The sequence below is a fragment of the Fusarium poae genome (assembly GCF_019609905.1).
Source record: "Fusarium poae strain DAOMC 252244 chromosome Unknown contig_2, whole genome shotgun sequence".
Taxonomy (NCBI): Eukaryota; Fungi; Ascomycota; class Sordariomycetes; order Hypocreales; family Nectriaceae; genus Fusarium; species Fusarium poae.
Window position 1 is genome coordinate 1,297,691 of NW_025408660.1, and position 16,816 is coordinate 1,314,506.

At 47.2% G+C, this 16,816-nt stretch overlaps 6 protein-coding genes across 6 annotated transcripts; 2 read left to right on the top strand and 4 right to left on the bottom strand.

Annotated features, from left to right (window-relative positions):
* Window positions 1–6,635: 6,635 nt before the first annotated feature.
* Window positions 6,636–6,955, bottom strand: FPOAC1_013606 (uncharacterized protein; the record flags this gene model as incomplete). The annotated part of the gene is made up of 2 exons (XM_044857947.1): window positions 6,636–6,730; window positions 6,790–6,955. 2 exons carry the CDS (start codon window positions 6,953–6,955, stop codon window positions 6,636–6,638), a joined length of 261 nt encoding a protein of 86 aa, XP_044701329.1.
* A 187-nt stretch (window positions 6,956–7,142) lies between these two features.
* FPOAC1_013607 (uncharacterized protein) lies at window positions 7,143–7,796 on the top strand (the record flags this gene model as incomplete). The annotated part of the gene is made up of 3 exons (XM_044857948.1): window positions 7,143–7,148; window positions 7,349–7,565; window positions 7,618–7,796. 3 exons carry the CDS (start codon window positions 7,143–7,145, stop codon window positions 7,794–7,796), a joined length of 402 nt encoding a protein of 133 aa, XP_044701330.1.
* Window positions 7,797–7,921: 125 nt separating this feature from the next.
* Window positions 7,922–10,326, bottom strand: FPOAC1_013608 (uncharacterized protein; the record flags this gene model as incomplete). The annotated part of the gene is made up of 4 exons (XM_044857949.1): window positions 7,922–9,953; window positions 10,002–10,153; window positions 10,207–10,240; window positions 10,292–10,326. 4 exons carry the CDS (start codon window positions 10,324–10,326, stop codon window positions 7,922–7,924), a joined length of 2,253 nt encoding a protein of 750 aa, XP_044701331.1.
* An 871-nt stretch (window positions 10,327–11,197) lies between these two features.
* Window positions 11,198–12,544, bottom strand: FPOAC1_013609 (uncharacterized protein; the record flags this gene model as incomplete). Its single annotated transcript, XM_044857950.1, has 1 exon — window positions 11,198–12,544. The coding sequence occupies one exon, from the start codon at window positions 12,542–12,544 to the stop codon at window positions 11,198–11,200; it is 1,347 nt and encodes a 448-aa protein (XP_044701332.1).
* A 333-nt stretch (window positions 12,545–12,877) lies between these two features.
* On the bottom strand, window positions 12,878–13,123 carry FPOAC1_013610 (uncharacterized protein; the record flags this gene model as incomplete). Its single annotated transcript, XM_044857951.1, has 2 exons — window positions 12,878–13,010; window positions 13,059–13,123. 2 exons carry the CDS (start codon window positions 13,121–13,123, stop codon window positions 12,878–12,880), a joined length of 198 nt encoding a protein of 65 aa, XP_044701333.1.
* Window positions 13,124–13,490: 367 nt separating this feature from the next.
* FPOAC1_013611 (uncharacterized protein) lies at window positions 13,491–14,736 on the top strand (the record flags this gene model as incomplete). Its single annotated transcript, XM_044857952.1, has 3 exons — window positions 13,491–13,897; window positions 13,960–14,312; window positions 14,552–14,736. 3 exons carry the CDS (start codon window positions 13,491–13,493, stop codon window positions 14,734–14,736), a joined length of 945 nt encoding a protein of 314 aa, XP_044701334.1.
* Between the last annotated feature and the right edge of the window lie 2,080 nt (window positions 14,737–16,816).

The window sequence follows — 16,816 nt, forward strand, 5'->3', positions numbered from 1 at the left end:
CACTATTAAGAGACGTGACACTTCGCAACGCTCAGTGACAACGCCCTACGACTCTGCCAACATAAACCAGTACGGACTAGTTTATCCCTTGGGAACCTTCACCCGTCACACCATTTCGATAGAATGGAGCATGCGACTATCATGGAATTCCGGGGTCGAGTAGTGTATCTAACAAATCAGCGACTATCATATCTTGAACCGAGGTAGACATCGGGTACCTTCGCTTTCTCGAAGTGGCTGAGAAGACCATCCATCAGCCGCAGTGTACTGCAAATGCTCGCTTTATCGCCTTCTGTTATCAGCGTTGCCCCAGTAAAAGGCTGGAGAAAAGCATGGGTTTTCGATAGTATATCCCAGTCAGCGCCCGTTAGAAGATTAGTGAGACCAATGTCCTTGTCATGGTCTACCATAAACTGGACGACCTGTACCTTCTTATCGAGGGAAACACTGATGGTTTTATACCATGAGGACCATCGCGTTGTGTTGTCGATGCCGAGACTGCGATTCACAGCTTCGCGCCAGTCATCGCTGTGAATCGGGGAGTTACGAAGCCAGACTGCAAGATGGTGGAGCTTCCGGAGAGCACCAATACCTTCCCACCCACTAAATTCTACTCTGCGAGCATTTCTGTCTCTTTGCTGTCTCCCATGGTTCTCTTCCAGTGTTTGATCCACCGGAATATCTGATGCAGGAGGCGCACTCTCACCGAGGGCAGCAGAGAAAGTCTCGACAGATTGTGCACCAGCGACATCGCCGGTGGCATGAAGAGCAGCTTGTAGAGCTTCTTTCGAGCGCGCGAGAAGGAAAGCTTGAAGGGAAAGGTTAATAATATGGCCGAAACAGCGGATACGGCGGCGGACAGGGTCGAAGATAATCTAGGCGGAACTTAGCTGGGACAGGAAAAAAGTCACCGCATAGCCTTTCACTTACTTCTCGCTCGTTAAAAAGCTTTTCTGATAACGCCTCTAGGCAAGTATTGTTGGAGGTTGCATTATCTCCGGTATGATATCCCACGCGTTGAATCCCAAAGCGCTTCAGGACATCAGCAATCAGACCGGCCTGAGACTTACCCGAGTGGTCTTTTGGACATTCTAGCAGCCCTAGGAGCGCCTTTCGGAGCCCATAGTCCTTATCGACCCATTGTCCACATACTGCTAGCATACCATGCCGATGTGGCGATGTCCAGAGGTCAGATGAGATGTGAATCATCGAAACGGCAGACTGAAGGGATTGTGCCAAATGATCGGCGTATAACTCATAGTTCGCTGAAATATAGCGCATTACTGTACGTCGGGAAGTGATTAGGCTATACTCGATAGCAGGATTGCATGCTAGGGCCAGGTCCTTTAGCTCATCCCACTCAACCATCGAAAAGGCCACCCTGCGACGCGTAACAAGGCCGATGATAGCGTCGATATAGGCCTGCCGATTGAAGGCATTCCGTAATGCTGCCGCGGATGGCGTGGTGGATGAGGTGATATACGTGTCGAGAGATTGCTGAGATCGATTCTGCCGGCTGGAGAGCCCGATCAGACACGGGTGGTGATTTCTTATGTGACGCCGCGCATTGCCCTTATAGCCATCCTTCCATGGGCTCGCCTTGCAGTACAAGCAAACATATAAAGCGCGAGGCTTTGCCTTCTCTCTGGTGAAAAATCTCTCAACATCGATGAAGTCGGGGTTAGAAGAGGGTGTGCTGGGCACATAAGATGATTCCGATACCACAGCAATGGCTTAATGGTATAGGTAATGAATTCAAGAGAGAGAAAGTCTGTTGGCCATCGCCATTGTAGCTGCGGAACTTGTATTGAAGCTTCCGAACGGATGAGTATGAGCCATTGGCCGCTTTGCAACAAAGTAAATTTGCAACAAGCTAACTTAACTTAGACTAAATCAAGGGTTGAAATAGTGGGAATGCCGGCGTGAGTTTCATGAGTTAACTCATGAGTCAGCGGCGATAACTCAGACTCAACTCATATGAGTTTTGTGAGTTTGAGGTATGAGTTAACTCAAATGCCCAGGTATGTCAGTGTCACACAGCAATATGAGAACTCTAGTGCGCACACGATTGTCTGGTTGAATGACTTCTTATTCCCCTCCCCTCATCCTTATATTGACGAGGCATGTTGCCAGTTATCGCAGGGGGTTAGGCGTTATGAAGGCACTGCTAGTAAATAAATACAATACAGGCGATTCGCACAAACATGACGATTAGTGCCTGGGACCGGTAGAAGATACCCTAACTTCAGGACTTACGCGGCAGCAGTGAAAATATACGGCTGACTATACGACAATACTTGTCCCAACGGGTTTTAAAGGAGAAATACTCACATCCACGCCGCCCTGACCTGGTTCGATATCGTCCCCTCGTTGAGATTCGGCGTTTAATATTAATTCTCGCGTTCCTTTGTCTCCCTTACACGTCATTAACCATATGGTGAGGGTTTTTATAAAGATGATGAGACACTGCCAAGATGCTGGCAGGTAGGTTTTCTTTCCCGTCGCTTCCAGTACCAGTAATAAGAGAGAGAAAAAGAGGCTTAAGAAGCCGATCATAGGCCAGATGTAGGCCACCCGCATATAGAGTCTTAATACTGTAGCAGAAGGGCTCCGTTCGCCGTCCTGTTGCAGATACTGAGCGAGGAAGAACTGTACAGTGACGATGAAGAAGTTGAGGTGCGAGTGTGACGGTTGTGATTCCCAAGGGATAAACTAGTCCGTACTAGGTTTATGTTGGCAGATGCGTAGGGCGTTGTCACTGAGCGGTAGCGAAGTGTCACGTCTCTTAATAATGAATAGTGCGGGTAAGGCGTATTCAGGTAAAGAAGTTTTGTTGATAGCTAGTGAGCTAAGTTCTATCTAGTGCTAAGAGAATGTATATATACTTGGAGGTATGCAAATCGAACGAGGTCGGTTCGACAATATGCAAGTCGAATGGCGTGCGCTTGACAATATGCAAGTCGAATGGCGTGCATTCGACTTCTACAGGGTAGGTAGTTGATGATTGGAGCGAAAAGTGGGGTGCTTATTCCGCGTGCATAAGGACCTGTTGGTCGTAACAGCGAGCAGGTTGCAACCGAGAACACAATCTGGACCTCACGGCTGGTCAAAACCCAAGTGCCAACGGCCAATATGGCGATTTGACAAAAGAGTAGAACCCAAAAGACGATAATACCCAAGGATGTGATGACCCGCCATCGGAAGAGGACAATATAAAAATTGTTATTAAGCTTGTTTCGAAGCGGGTAGATCAGATAGATTACCTGTCGGTATATAAGCGGATGAACAGCAACAGCAAAGGGGGGTAGTATATACCTCATAACTCAATGCGGACAATAGCGCTGCGATCCTTCCGAAGCAAGTGACCGCGTATATATCGTTTCTAAGCCCTGTAGCGAGGCCACCTATAATTCCAAATATGTAGATGCACAAATTCGAAGCCCAATACACATTTCTATGAGCAGACCTCTGGACTCTAAGAGGCCGGCTAGCATGAGAGAGACAGAAGAATAGGAGTGAAAGCAAGAGCGAAAAGATCGTATCCGCGATGGCGAGGCTTTCAGTCTGCCTGGCCATTATGGACGGCTCAAGATTAGTTAGACGTTAAAGGTACCAGTTTAGAAAGAAAAAAATAAAAAAAATCATGAGATTGATGCAATGGAAAGTAGTGAACTTTAGGTAAGGAAATGTTGAAGATGAATCGAGACAAAAGACAAGTAGTAGCAGTGTTTATTACGCCCAGGAGAACGGATCTCAGAGCCCCACTCTCAATTAATAAGATTAGCGATCTACAGAACACATGGCAGCAAGGTCTCAGTAGCGAGGGGCAGCCCGAGGTTAAGACGACTGCGGAATCGAACCGGCTTGGCAAAGTGGCAATTGAGCTAGACATACTTAGATGAGTTCATGCAGAGCCATATACATTACCCAGTGGTTATAGAAACGATGGTACGGAGTCAGGTAGGACACCTAGTGGTCGGGAAACGGAAAGATAAATCAATAGCCTTATACTGTAGATAAATGGGATGGTTGGTGTTTTCTATCAGATGAGTTTGAAATCTTAGCTAGGGGTAATAGAAAATAGCATAAACTGACCTTAATCTCGTCTCTTATGCTTCCCATGGTAACTTTTCCGATGCCTTTAAGCAATTCAGAGTGGAAACTATCCGTATTCGTCACTGTGGAGGTCTCGCTCATCACTTTGACTCAAGAGTTCCACCCACAGGCGCACAAACACTCGATGAATCATGTATGCCAAGGTAGGTTAAAGTTTGGCTTGGGAAAAAGTCTGATGCCACACAAGTTAAGTGTTGTTCTAGCGCCGATAAAGTCTTTCTCGGCTCAGGGGCTTTTCTCCACCTGTCTCTTTGTCTTGGAAAGCTGAAGCTACTCGCTGGTTAATAATAAGCCGTTGGTTGTTGGCTCCGATGGTTATTATAGTATCTAACAATAACAAATAACAAACGGAAATAACTGCTTAGGGTGGTCTATCTAGACCCAGTCAAGTTCTTGCTTGGGTCAGGCCAAGGCGCTAGGTATTTGTGCTGATGAAATGTTTACATTAATTCAGTCTTGAGTTTTGCTTGAGATCCACTATGAGGGGAAGGGATGTCTCCACAAGCTTCACTTTTTTTTCTTTCCTTTTCCCCGCTGTAGCTAGGTAATACTCTTTTTGTTCCTTGAGACACGACTAGTGAAGATCTGATCTGCAGACTGTGGGTACATGCGCATACTGATAGACCGACTCCGAGGATCTGGACATATATTTACGAATGATTGTCGATTGAATTATCACATTCCAGGCGTAGACGGTTTGATAATAAGAATCCGTGTCACTCGCAGACAGTTTCTGTTTCAGGATATATGCTTCACTGTGATTGGTCGATGAAAGTTATTCTGAATGTTTGCTCATCACTGATTACTCTGATTGACACGGCCGGGATTGGCCGATCTTCCAGGGTTAAGGCGGGAGGAGACTTCCCCAATCGAGTCTTGGTTGGGTTTACGAGCCCACGTGTTAACTAGATTAAACTTTTGGAATAAACTGCCGTTTAACCGGACTCTCGGGCGGGCGAGGGGAAGTCTATGGACAGCCAACGAATCGGCCGAGCGTTACAAGTGGCTTCTCTGCCATATCTTAGTGAGGGTTATAGCGGGTACTAAACCTCGTAACCCTTGTGGTCCGAAACACTTAGTATAGTTAGTCTCGCGATCAGACGTGCACTGACTGGATTCTAAAGCTGAAAGTGTTCAAGTGTCATGGTGTCAAGTCGAGTGTCCCTGCAGATGATCTCATTATATATCTGGGGACGACCGCCCCCTTGGGAAGGTTAAGAGGAAGGTGTGTCTCCTGCATGTATCGTAAACAAGCCTTCTGTCCCCGTCTGGCTTGACTTGTCGTTTTTGTCACATTACAATGATGCTGTTTCGCAGTCTTTTGGCCTGCCTTGTGGCAACATTGCCTTTGGCTTTGGCTCGGGACTATGCCCTTTCTGCATTGCCAACACTGCCGGAATGTGCTGTAAGCGCTCATTTTTCTTGTCTTGGGAATCGCTAACATCCAAGCTAAAATGCATGATTAACTCAATCGAAGCCTCAATTTGTGAACTCGGGGATACAAAATGTACGGTACAGAATCCATCGTGGCATATCATACAAATTGGGCTGCTGGAGTGTTCACGGGCTAGCATGTCTGTCATGATTGTTGGAAAAATAGATTTCGGGTCGTTCTTTTGCTTTTGCCTTTCGATATCTGAGATTTGACTGAGGAGAACTGATTTTGATTTTGCATCCAATCTCGCCAAAGTCGCTAAACGCAGGTTTTGCGGACAGTCATGCATTACTTCTGCCAAAGTCGTCCTGTCGCTTTCTTCATAGATTTGCGCCATATAATCCCATAAATTTTCTTCATTCACAGAGGACTCGAACAACTTGTAGTTTTTGACTCGAACGGAGTAGACAGAGTCCCGGGTTTCGGGTCCTGGAAGCGATTGAGCTTCATATCCCACGCCATCATCATGGGTTAATGTAACAGGGCGATGGCGTGCCACTCGTTTAGGCAATGGGTCTGGTACAGAGTGCAAGCCTGTTTCCTCGATCTTTCGCTTGTCAGGACGATCATAATAATACCCCGTTTGTTTCTTTTTTGCTGGTGGGCTTTCAAGATCGCCCAATGAATCTCTATCTCTCTTCATTACAATATGATTCTAGTTGACTTGAATCACTCGATCAGGCTCTCCTTTACCTTATATTTATGGATGAGAAATCCTCATATCTGGCTCACTATTACTCCTCTTTTGGCTTAGTAGTCCTTGTTCAAGGTTTCTTTTTGTAAGGACGGTTATGGATGTCGTAATACAATATTGAACACTTACACCTTCCTCTCCTACAACAACCCTTGTTGAATAAAAATTCGAATTCTATTTATCGCCATAAGTATATGTTCACACCGTGTACGATTTTGCAGATGACAAATGACACGCAAGTCAACGTACTTACCATGCAGTACCCACCCCCCGTACGTACCCACCACTCGTACACCAAAAATATTTCCTCCCCATAGTTATTCCAAAAAACTTCAAGAGTATTTTAGTAAGTAATTGTCCCTTGCTAACATTAGGTGTTTGTAGGAAAGGTTAACTTACTCCACGGTCAATGCAGCAACGGGCATTCTTGCCAACACTGGCGCAACTGGCCTTGAAGTCATCGAGACTTGTAGGAGCAGGAGTAGCTGTTTTAGTAATTAGCCTTTTTCTAACAGTCCAAAGATAATTCTTCGTTATTACTTACGATTAACACAGTTAACATCAAAACCAGCAACACCAGGATTACAGCACTTAACCTCGCCATAGATAGTTGGGCAGGGATCAAAGAAGGTATCATTGTCGCCACTACGACGAGCAGGAGCAGCAAGGACGCTGGCGAAGAAGATAGTAAGAACCGGGAGGAACTTCATTTTAGAGAGGTAGATTTATTGCTTTGGGATGATAAAATATAATTGAATGAGATTAGAAGGATTGCAAGATACTGAAAGAAGTAGGCAATGAGGATAAACAATAGAAAGATAAAAGAGGGAGGCAGAGTGTAACGGTTGCACCTAACCGCCGCTAAGCCACAGGGCAAAAGATCGGGCCATAATCACTATGCTAGTAGCTTGCTAGGTTGGCTCGCCTGGGCCCTTCGGGCCCACATGAGCCAACGGGTATCTCAAATATGACCCCGGATTTGATTTGTTTGATTTGAGGGCAGCGCTGCCAACAACCAAGTTATTTGACTTGGTTGTTGGACACACTGTGCAAGACCCCCTGTGTCTTAGACCCTACTGCGTGTGAGTACTAACAAAGTCCAGGAAACCATTGACTGCCGCAAGAGCCAGGGCTGTAGCGTCGGCAAGACAGATTCGGAGTCCTTCACTGTTGGTGCCACTTTCAGCGTTAGCCAAGATAAATACTGGTCATCTATGGGCTTCTCCGTCACTAAAGCCTGGACGACTGGCAATTCCTACACCTGCAATGGCGGTCAAAACGAAAGTGTCTGTATTTGGTACAATACTACCCACACGACTTGTGAGTTGCCTATCATGGAACACGCACCTGAGATGAGACTGACGAGTATTAGATACCGTAAAAGACACTACACGGGTGCCAGGCGAGTATAAGAAAAAGACGGGCATATATGATATTTCTTCTCCCAACAAGAACAATAAGGGCGGTGATTACTATTGCATGGTCGGTACCCATTGTAAAGCCAAGGGCGATAGTTGGTGGGACAGGAACGAGCGTCGTGGTGGTCCTTAAAATGGCGGAAGAGGCGACAGCTATGGTTTGTCAGATTCGCAACATCGTTCTTAGCTACTAGGTACCTTGCTTGTAGATTTATCAGTAGGAATTATCTGTTCTCATTATTATAAAAACTACCTTTTTTAATTACCAGTTTCTATAAAAGATCCCGACTCTGGATAAATCGTATCTATTGTTGGTGCTGTTAGGCTTTGAAGATCAAGCTCCAGACTCCAAGGCACTGAAATACTGTAGTCTTGTTGCCAACCTATCTGAAACTGATCCCATGTAAAGGCTGTTATGTCTGCCATTGGGTTGCAGACTCGGGCTGTGTCCTCAACATAGAATGTGTCAGGCATGGATCCCGAGAGCACAGTTGCATCGGGGAGTAGGTTACTATAGCCAATTTGCGGGTGAGGGCCACCGAGGTTGGAGTGTGGAGGATAGTCGTGAATGGTGGGATTCGCTTCACTGAAGCCTATGACTACTGGGGTATATTCGTCGCAATAAGGCAGTGTTTCGTCACAATTTGGAAAATCTTGGGGTCTTTGAGTGCTATCTTTAACCTCTGTAGGCAGCCTTCCATTATTGGGGCTGCAAGCCGGATCTGAAGTATCAGCACATCCAAGGTCGACAAAGACTTCGCCCTTCAGAGGGGAGCGGGAGCCATGGTTAGATCGCGACGGCTTCTCCTCAGTGCTGAGACCTGAAATCTTTTCAATCATTGTCAGCACTGTTCTTCCCACCACCCACACTTGTGCCAAATCTTTGATGGCTTCTAAGCAGGTGCTGAGTCGTCGGTGGGCGAGTCTACTGATAGACGGAGACGGCGTGTTTGACACGTGTAAATGTATGAGAATTGCTGAAAAGAGGCTGTGGACGATGAATGGAGGACAGCGACGTAGCTGTTGTCTGTCGCTGAGGGCTTCAATAATCGAGGTAATCATATTTGCTGCGCGAACAGCCCCATCTGGTGATCCATAAGATTGTTTTGTGTCTTGCAAAGTCTTTCTGTTGCGAGGGGAGCTTGCGCGATGCAGCAGACAACGAGCGCTAAAGTAGTGCAGGTATAGTATTCCAGACCAAAAATGGTGCTTCGATCTCTCCCAGCGCATGGTAATAGGGCACTCCTGGTTCCATTTGGAAAAGGCTGCACTAATCGAGTTGATGTCGTTGCAGTCTTGACCATGTCTGGATAACTTGGAATATTTCGATGCGACAAGCCCTATCAGCTTACACAGCTTCACGTACTGGACGAAAAAATCCACGTGAATAGGATCGGGCGGGTATTCGTCGATATCATTCCCATCATGCTCGATGAAGTCATCGTCGACTATCAGGTCGACATCGCAATCATCGAGATTGATGGATACTGATTGTCCCAGGCCAACAGCTAAAGCGCGATCTCGAGTGAATAGCGTCCACCAAATCCGCCTACGCAGCCTCTTGTCACTTATTGACAGTCTCGAGTCTTCCATGCTGCGATGGAGACCGAAATTCTGAGCAACAGTGATTGCGGATTGACTCCAATAAAACATGTTCTTGGATATGTCATCAGGGCCAACCCAGTACCACCCCATCAAGAGCATTGATTGAACCAAGATTATTCGATCGCGCTCATAGTCGGCATCATAAAGGGCTTTTGCGCGTCGATAAAATGTTGCAACGGCAGTTGAAGTTGATCCGTCAACTTTCAACTGCGAGTTTGTGCTAATTCGGGCACCGGCCAGTAAGATACACTGAAGAAGGAGCATCGAGGGAGGATTCCTGGCATCTCGATATTGTGACATGAATTTTGTACGGTTAATAACAGGTACAATCGGGTGAACCCAAGAAAAGTAGGTCTTTATCAAGTCGTCACAAAGCGCTTTCGGAGGTAGTACAAAGGCCCCTCTTCGCTTCAGGATCTGTATCTCGAGAGGGTCCAGTCCAGCAGGAATTGACAGCACATGTGTATCCTGAGGCATGGGGAAATGTACGGGGCTTTGGGTTCCACGAAGAAGGAGGTCAAAGCCTGCAGACTCGCCAATGTAAAGAACATGGCCTGCCGATGTGATAGGCAGAACATTGAATTTGGTTAGTGACGCAACTCCATCTTGCCGGGGACTTGTTTGATACGCCTGAGTACTTGAGGCTGGCGTACTGGTGAGGGTGCTTGAGGAATCTCTCTGTGCGCTAGTCCTTGTCAGCACGTATTATGCAACGGATAATTGGGACTCATACATCTTCTGCCCCCCTTTTCCGCGGCTGGTCAGAGTGCTCACCAGAGGTTCCTCTATGCCTGGAACTTGACACCTGATATTAAATGCAGCGCAGTTGGTGCAAGGAATCCCTTTGCTCAGAGCATCACATCGAACCTTTCTCGAATGACATGTCTGAAGAATATGTGAGATCCAGGATAAGATGAGTGGCACACCAGCCAACATACCACGCAGGCTCGAAACGATCGAACTCTGAGTTGTCTGCATTTGTTAATTCCACCACTCCTATAAGGGAATGTATGTGGTGCATACCTCCTTTGTCGCGGTTTTTGAACTGATGTAGCCATGATTGGTATCCGAAGAAATGAAAATAAACGATGATCAATATTCCTTGCCAAATTGTTTGTAGTTATGAGTTTAATATGTAGAGCCCCTCCATCATTCCCAAGCTGCACACTAGCTGCATTATATGTTGGAGAATGACCATCAGCTAAAGATCGTCGAAAAGGCACCAACAGCCTGTTCTAGCGCGGTAATAGACTTTGCACTACTGTACCCCGCACTGTTAGATGTAACCGTACAGCACTACGAAGTACTGTAGCCACTAGCTTCTGGGAGCGCTTCGGGAGGAGGGAATGATTAGGCGGGGTTGGCTGAGAATGACTAGAATGGTCAACGGTACGTGCCTGAGGGGGGTTGGGTATGACCGACTTTTGGGCCAGGGATGTACATAGCAACAGGACTCACTTCTTCGTCGATTTGGATCCCGTAACGGGGGAAGTGATGTCATTTTTTTCCTCCTAAAAACGCTAGCCGGCAATAAACTTCAGCTAAACGGCAAGGCCTCAGCTATGCAAGGATAACATCTTCTGAAATAACAAACTCCGTGACTACAGCACCCAACTCCTTCGACTCAATAAAGGGTGCCGTATTCTCCTGCATTATCCCCAAGCTAGCCGTGATAGATTTCGTGAGAATTTACTGTACACCATGTACGGCCAGCCCTTGCATAATTATTGTCTTTTATTATGATGCACTTGGCTGCCTCACTGCCGCCGGCCTGCCAGGATCTCATAGGTGACCCCATTCAATCAATAGTGATATCTGGATAGAAGGTGGAGAGCATTAATTGCGAGACTTATCAGACGCTACTATTTATTCTGCGTATTGTAGCAGACTACCTAAGACTGAGGGTGAGACCCTGCCTGAGCTCTTTCTCTAGCCAATGATAGGACCAACTGGCTTTCCCACCAGATCAATGAGGGCCTCAATCAAAGCAGCTGAGAGTGTGACTGAACCCCTAAGGTCCAGGAGTGAAGACCCCACGTTACTGGTCTTGCACTGGCTTGGCCCTTTCCTGCCATTCATGGTATCTTTTAACCACGCCAGAGCCTTTCCAACTCCAATGATGGCGAGCGAACCGTGCTCTGAGAGCAAGTCTCTATCGTATTGAACCTTGGTACCGCCCGAGCAGTAGAGCTTGACAAGATCGTCAGTATCCTTGATGGGGCTGACTTCATCCTGTATGGACTTGTAAATGAACAGAGGGATGCTGGGGCTGTGTTTACCGAGAGCATTCTCGTCTAAAATGCTCTTGGCGGGTTCTTGTGTCAAGATGGCAGGATCTTTGAGCATTCCAACTACGTCCTGTCCCAAGAACGAAAGAATATCGGCCACAAAGCATTGCTTTCCAACAGCGTCGAACTTAGCCTTGTACTCTGGCTTAACAGCAGCATCAAGTCCCAATTTGAGGAGCGGGTATTGCTTAGAGAGTCCGATCATGCCAGGAGGGATAATACCAGCCAAAGGTCCCTCGTTAATACTCTTGATGGCAGATGTGATGTTGGGCACAGTACCACCAAGTGCAGCACCAGCAATGCGAAGCTCTGGGGCGTAGGACTGCTGAAGCTCTGCTGCTGCAGCTGACGCGATACTGCCACCAGAATATCCCCACATTGCGACGGTGGGGTTCTTGGAGATGCCAGTGAAGTTGGCAGAGTTTATGGCAGCTCTGATTCCGTCAAGGGTGGCATATCCAGCAAGCTTGTTTGCCAGATAAGCCGCGTCAGGACCTTCATGGTCTGGAGCAACAACGACCCATCCCTGCTCGAGAGCTGCTTCCATCAGCAAAAGCTCTGCTTGGGTGACAATGGTTCCAAGGGGTCCACCAGTGGCAGAGGCGAATTGAAGGGCATAGGATGGAGCACAGCCGACATAAGCCGCATCTTCGGCAACCTGGTATGAAAGGACCTTTGTAAAGTCGGCCTTGTACGGGACCAAGACGGTAAGGACAGTAGAGAGAGCCTTGCCAAAGTTGTCATTGGTTCTGTAGGAGATCTGCCAAGTGTCTTTCAAGTTGACAGGAGACACACCAAATGCAGCAATGGGCGAGGGTGGTTTGCGAAAGTCGATAATAGTACCAGGGGGGTAGTCATTGATATTATCAGGGACCTTGTAGAAGGAATCTTCCGTGGGGAGTACAGGCTGCTGTCGCTCCACGACAGGGACAGACAGACCTAGAGTGGAGAATGCCGCCACCGACAGCAGGATGAAACGAGGAAACATGACTGAAGTGATTGGACTTGAGTGGTCTGATAGTCAACAACTCCAACAAGTAAGTTTATGCAAGCGCCACAAAGATGTCAATTTTAAACTCTTTTTCTTAATAACTCTATCATAATAATAAGGATATTAAGTATAGTTAAATAGACAATTTGGTTGGTTCTTGTTATACTACACCAGACCAGCCCTCCATTACACCATGTGAATCCTCGGACAAAGCGACTCAGCTTAGCCTGACTAAGAAGGAGAAAGTGCTTTACTTCTGTGCAGAGTGACATTTACCCCACATTACTGGTGTAGAAGCTAGCGAGCCGCTATTTTAGACTTGGGGACGTATCAATGGCGATCTCTTCCTTGCCGGGTTGTTATTGCAAAGTCCTCGGCTTGCACGGGAATTGCAAACCCCGCCTTGGCGTCTACCTCTATGGCCATAGCGCCGAGCATCACAAGCTTGTTGTTCACGCTGTAACTACCCTATTAGTCGGAGAATAAATGCATCAGTGGTGATTTATGTTACGGCAGCTGTACACCCTCGCTCTGCCAGAGTTCTTCTATGGCATCCTCGGCATCATCAGCGCTCATCATATGTCAACTCAATCAATCAATCACCCCAATCAAATCAATCAAACCGTCGAATTCTTCCTTTCAATCAAATCAAATCACACATTTCTAAAGTTGAAATAATTGACATATTACATATGCATCATGTGATCCTCTAATCTCGAGGGAAAATCCACATCTTCCCGAGCCACTACCCTACACTAGATAGTCGCAGATGGAAGTCTACTCTCAAATGGCGGGGAGGTTAGCGGCAAAGCTAAGTATCTGCTATCGTGATCTAACGCATGACCCCACCGCGCGTATGCAATGTGGAACGCGTTTTCCAACCATGTCGCGCCATCAAAATAATCCCTTCTACACGTGGTTTTTATTCCATTTCACCAGTAGGATGTCGAACTCGCCACTCTCCCCGTCGCCAGCTGGCTTTCCGCCAACAACATTGACACCTTGCCCTACACTTCCTTCTTCCGTCTTCTCACGATTGTCTCAGCCTAAAACGGTTGCCAAGCAGTTGGAAGAAGCAGCCGTTGGAGCTTTACCTCCCAACCCGACTATTGAGGATCTGCCCAAGATTACCTGGAGGAACCGTCGCTTCGTCCAAGAGGATTTGTTGGCTCGAAAAGGTGCAAAGGGCAGGAAGAGATGGATTAGGTCGCATGGAACCTTCCTTGTCGAACTGAACTATCAGGATCTACCGATAGGCCACGTCTGGTGCTGCGATCGATGTGATATGAGAGGCGCAGCGGAGTTCTTCTCGGTGCAAGCCACATCTTCCGCAGCAGATCATCTGCGAAAGTCTGTGCTTATCCCGTTCAATCTTGCAGACAATATATCCAGCAGCTAATCGACCTGTACAGAGCTCACCGGATCACCCAAGCCAGCCAGTCTAGTGAGCCAAGTCCTGACGATGAAAGTGCCATTGATATTTATTCCGGTGCAACACCCAAAAGGCGCCGGCTTGAACAGAGCGTCATACCAAAAGCGAAAATAAAAGCTATACAGGAACTAAGCGTTGAGTTCATCATTGATAGCGACGTGCCATTCACCATCTTCGAGCACAGCTCTCTTCGGAAGATCTTCAGCCACTTCGACAGTGATTTAGTACTCCAGATGGCGTGGAGTGGTAGTTCTGTCACTAGAGAGATACATCGACTCTTTGAAGCGAAGCGGGATACCATCAAAGCAGTGTTGAGGTTGAACATGATGGATGGTATAGGTATAGATAGTCCGATCCGTCAGTCATGTATATATAGCTAGGAAGGACATGTCTTGTCTGCAGTTAGATCTTCAACCTTATCATCAATCAATCTCATTACCTCACATCAATAGTTCATCCTCCTTTTTGTTCTTGTCCTTGGCCATGCAACGCTTGCAAACGCCGTCTTTCAAGCCCATGTCAAACCATGTCTCCTGACAACGGGCGCAGTGTTCCATCCGGTCGTTTTCCAGCTCCGTCCAGAACGCCTCCAGGAGGTCCTTATCTTTATCAGACAACGGGCAATGCGACAGATCACGCGCCCGGTCCGGGTCAGGAAGTTCAAAATCTCGATGTTCTGGGCGTTCAATGGCCGGCTGCTGCAGCTGTGCGGGCGGACGGGGATTTCTTCCCCCTCGAGTTGGCCTCGGGTAAATAGAAAAACTCGATACCGGAGATTCGATGGGCGTCCCGAGTCGTACGCCTTCTTGAGAAGCAGCCGACGGACCTGGTCGGGGAGTAATCGGCGCGTCCGTTCGTGTTGACGTGGTGATTGGTGTGCCCAGTTGCAAGCAGTGTTGGATAGCCACGCTATGAAACTGAAACTGGGGGGAGTTTCAGTTTCATGACACCGGACGTCAGTATAGTTTCAGTTTCATACGAAACAATATCCAGTTGCAGTCCAATTTTTTGACAAGCTCGGCATCGATATGCACCTTATCTCCAAGTACCCCAAAGATGTTTGGCATTGTCTGCCTACCTACACTACCAATTCCCTAGGCTCGCCATCACTTTCTGCCCCCTTACTCCTCTCTATATCTTCTTGGAGTATCCTTACAGCCGCGTCGATATCCTCCGCTTCCCTAAACACCCCTGCAAGAAGCGGCCTGCTCTTTCCCTTTGGAACACTTATCCAACTTTTAATGCACTCACATGCCTCTACCATTTTGGCAGACATCCTACTTCTATCCCATCTAACCTGCCGTCTTGCGCCTGAGAAGATTCGCTCTGCTTCCGTAGACATGGGGGGGATGCAGAATATGTCAATAGCCATACGGCAGAGGAGGGGGAAATTCTCTCGCTGGGTCGGTTCCAGCCACCACTGTAAGGCCGTTTGTTGTCCAATCCCAACCTGTGAGCCCTGCGAAGTATCGTCAGAACCAGGCCATTAGAGGACTTCAAATTACTTATATAAATAAAGCAGTCGAATTCATCCTTCACCCCACTCGCTGTGCTGTACACCTTCTGCCTCCAGCGATCTAATATGCGCTTCGCGGGAACGGGAGAACCAGGCGAAGCAGGCCCCAAGAGCTCATCAGAAGGCTCCGATGACAAGGGAGCGGGCGAGGCTGATGACATGTTGTCGGACAATTAATTCCACAGGGGTCAGTGATGGCACCAGTCAACTGATAAGAATTATCTAAAGAACAGATGAAATTGAACAGCCGTGTTCAGGCATAGATATTTAAGCTCATGTCGTTAGGATTGGAGTCCTTGATGCGACAAGCCGGATGTGAAACCAGAGACACGACTCTAAAGTACAGGCCGCGTTTTATATCCAGGCGCACGAACCTAGTGGTGTTATGCGACACATATTTACTATTAGCACGTTTCTAACTGCGTTGAAGGCATTTGTTTGCGAAATTTTCTTGGTAAGGTACTACGATATTTGGGACTCATCGGCTGTATATGAAACATATGAAACCGACTGAAACATATGAAACTGGGGGAGTTACTGTTTCATACGAAACCGGGTCCATGAACTGTTTCAGTTTCATATGAAACAGTATGAAACAACACGCGTGGCTATCCATCACTGGTTGCAAGTCTATCAATGGCAATCCTTCTCGAAATACTGGGGATAACTCAGCTTGTTCTGCCGTACGCTTAGAGGCGCCTAAGGCTCGTCGATTCCTACAGTCTGGACAGTCGGTCGTAGGTCTTCCACATGCGAGTGACGACTTTGTCTTCGAAATGAATTGATATACTGGCTTCTCTTGCTTGCATTTCCTGCAAACGTTCATCGAAGGGATAGAATCAGCCATGACTGACTGTGTTGGATTGGAGGGGTCCAACGACGGGATGGAAAGGATGTGTTGATTCTGTTGAATGTTGGAGGGTTCACCCTCAGCTTTAGGATTAAGGTTTAGGATTAAAGTTTGAAATCCTAAACTTAGATCATAGGACTTTCATCTAGGACTTTCATCTAGGACTTTCATCTAGGACTTTCTAGGACTCAAGTCCTAGAAGGAACCAGCCGAAGATATAAGGTCTCAATAGTCCTTCGATTTCGAGAGGATGAAGTAATACACACGATTCACCTTAATATCTAACAGGATGAGTGTAACGGTTGCACAAGCCGTTAAGCCACAGGGCAAAAGATCGGGCCATAATCGCTATGCAAGCAATTATGGGGGTGCTACAGCTGCCTTATAGAAGCCTTACAGCGCTGTTACGGGCACGAATCGTAACAATGACGGCGTCGTTGGCAGGTCGACAACACTGTCATCCGATCGTTG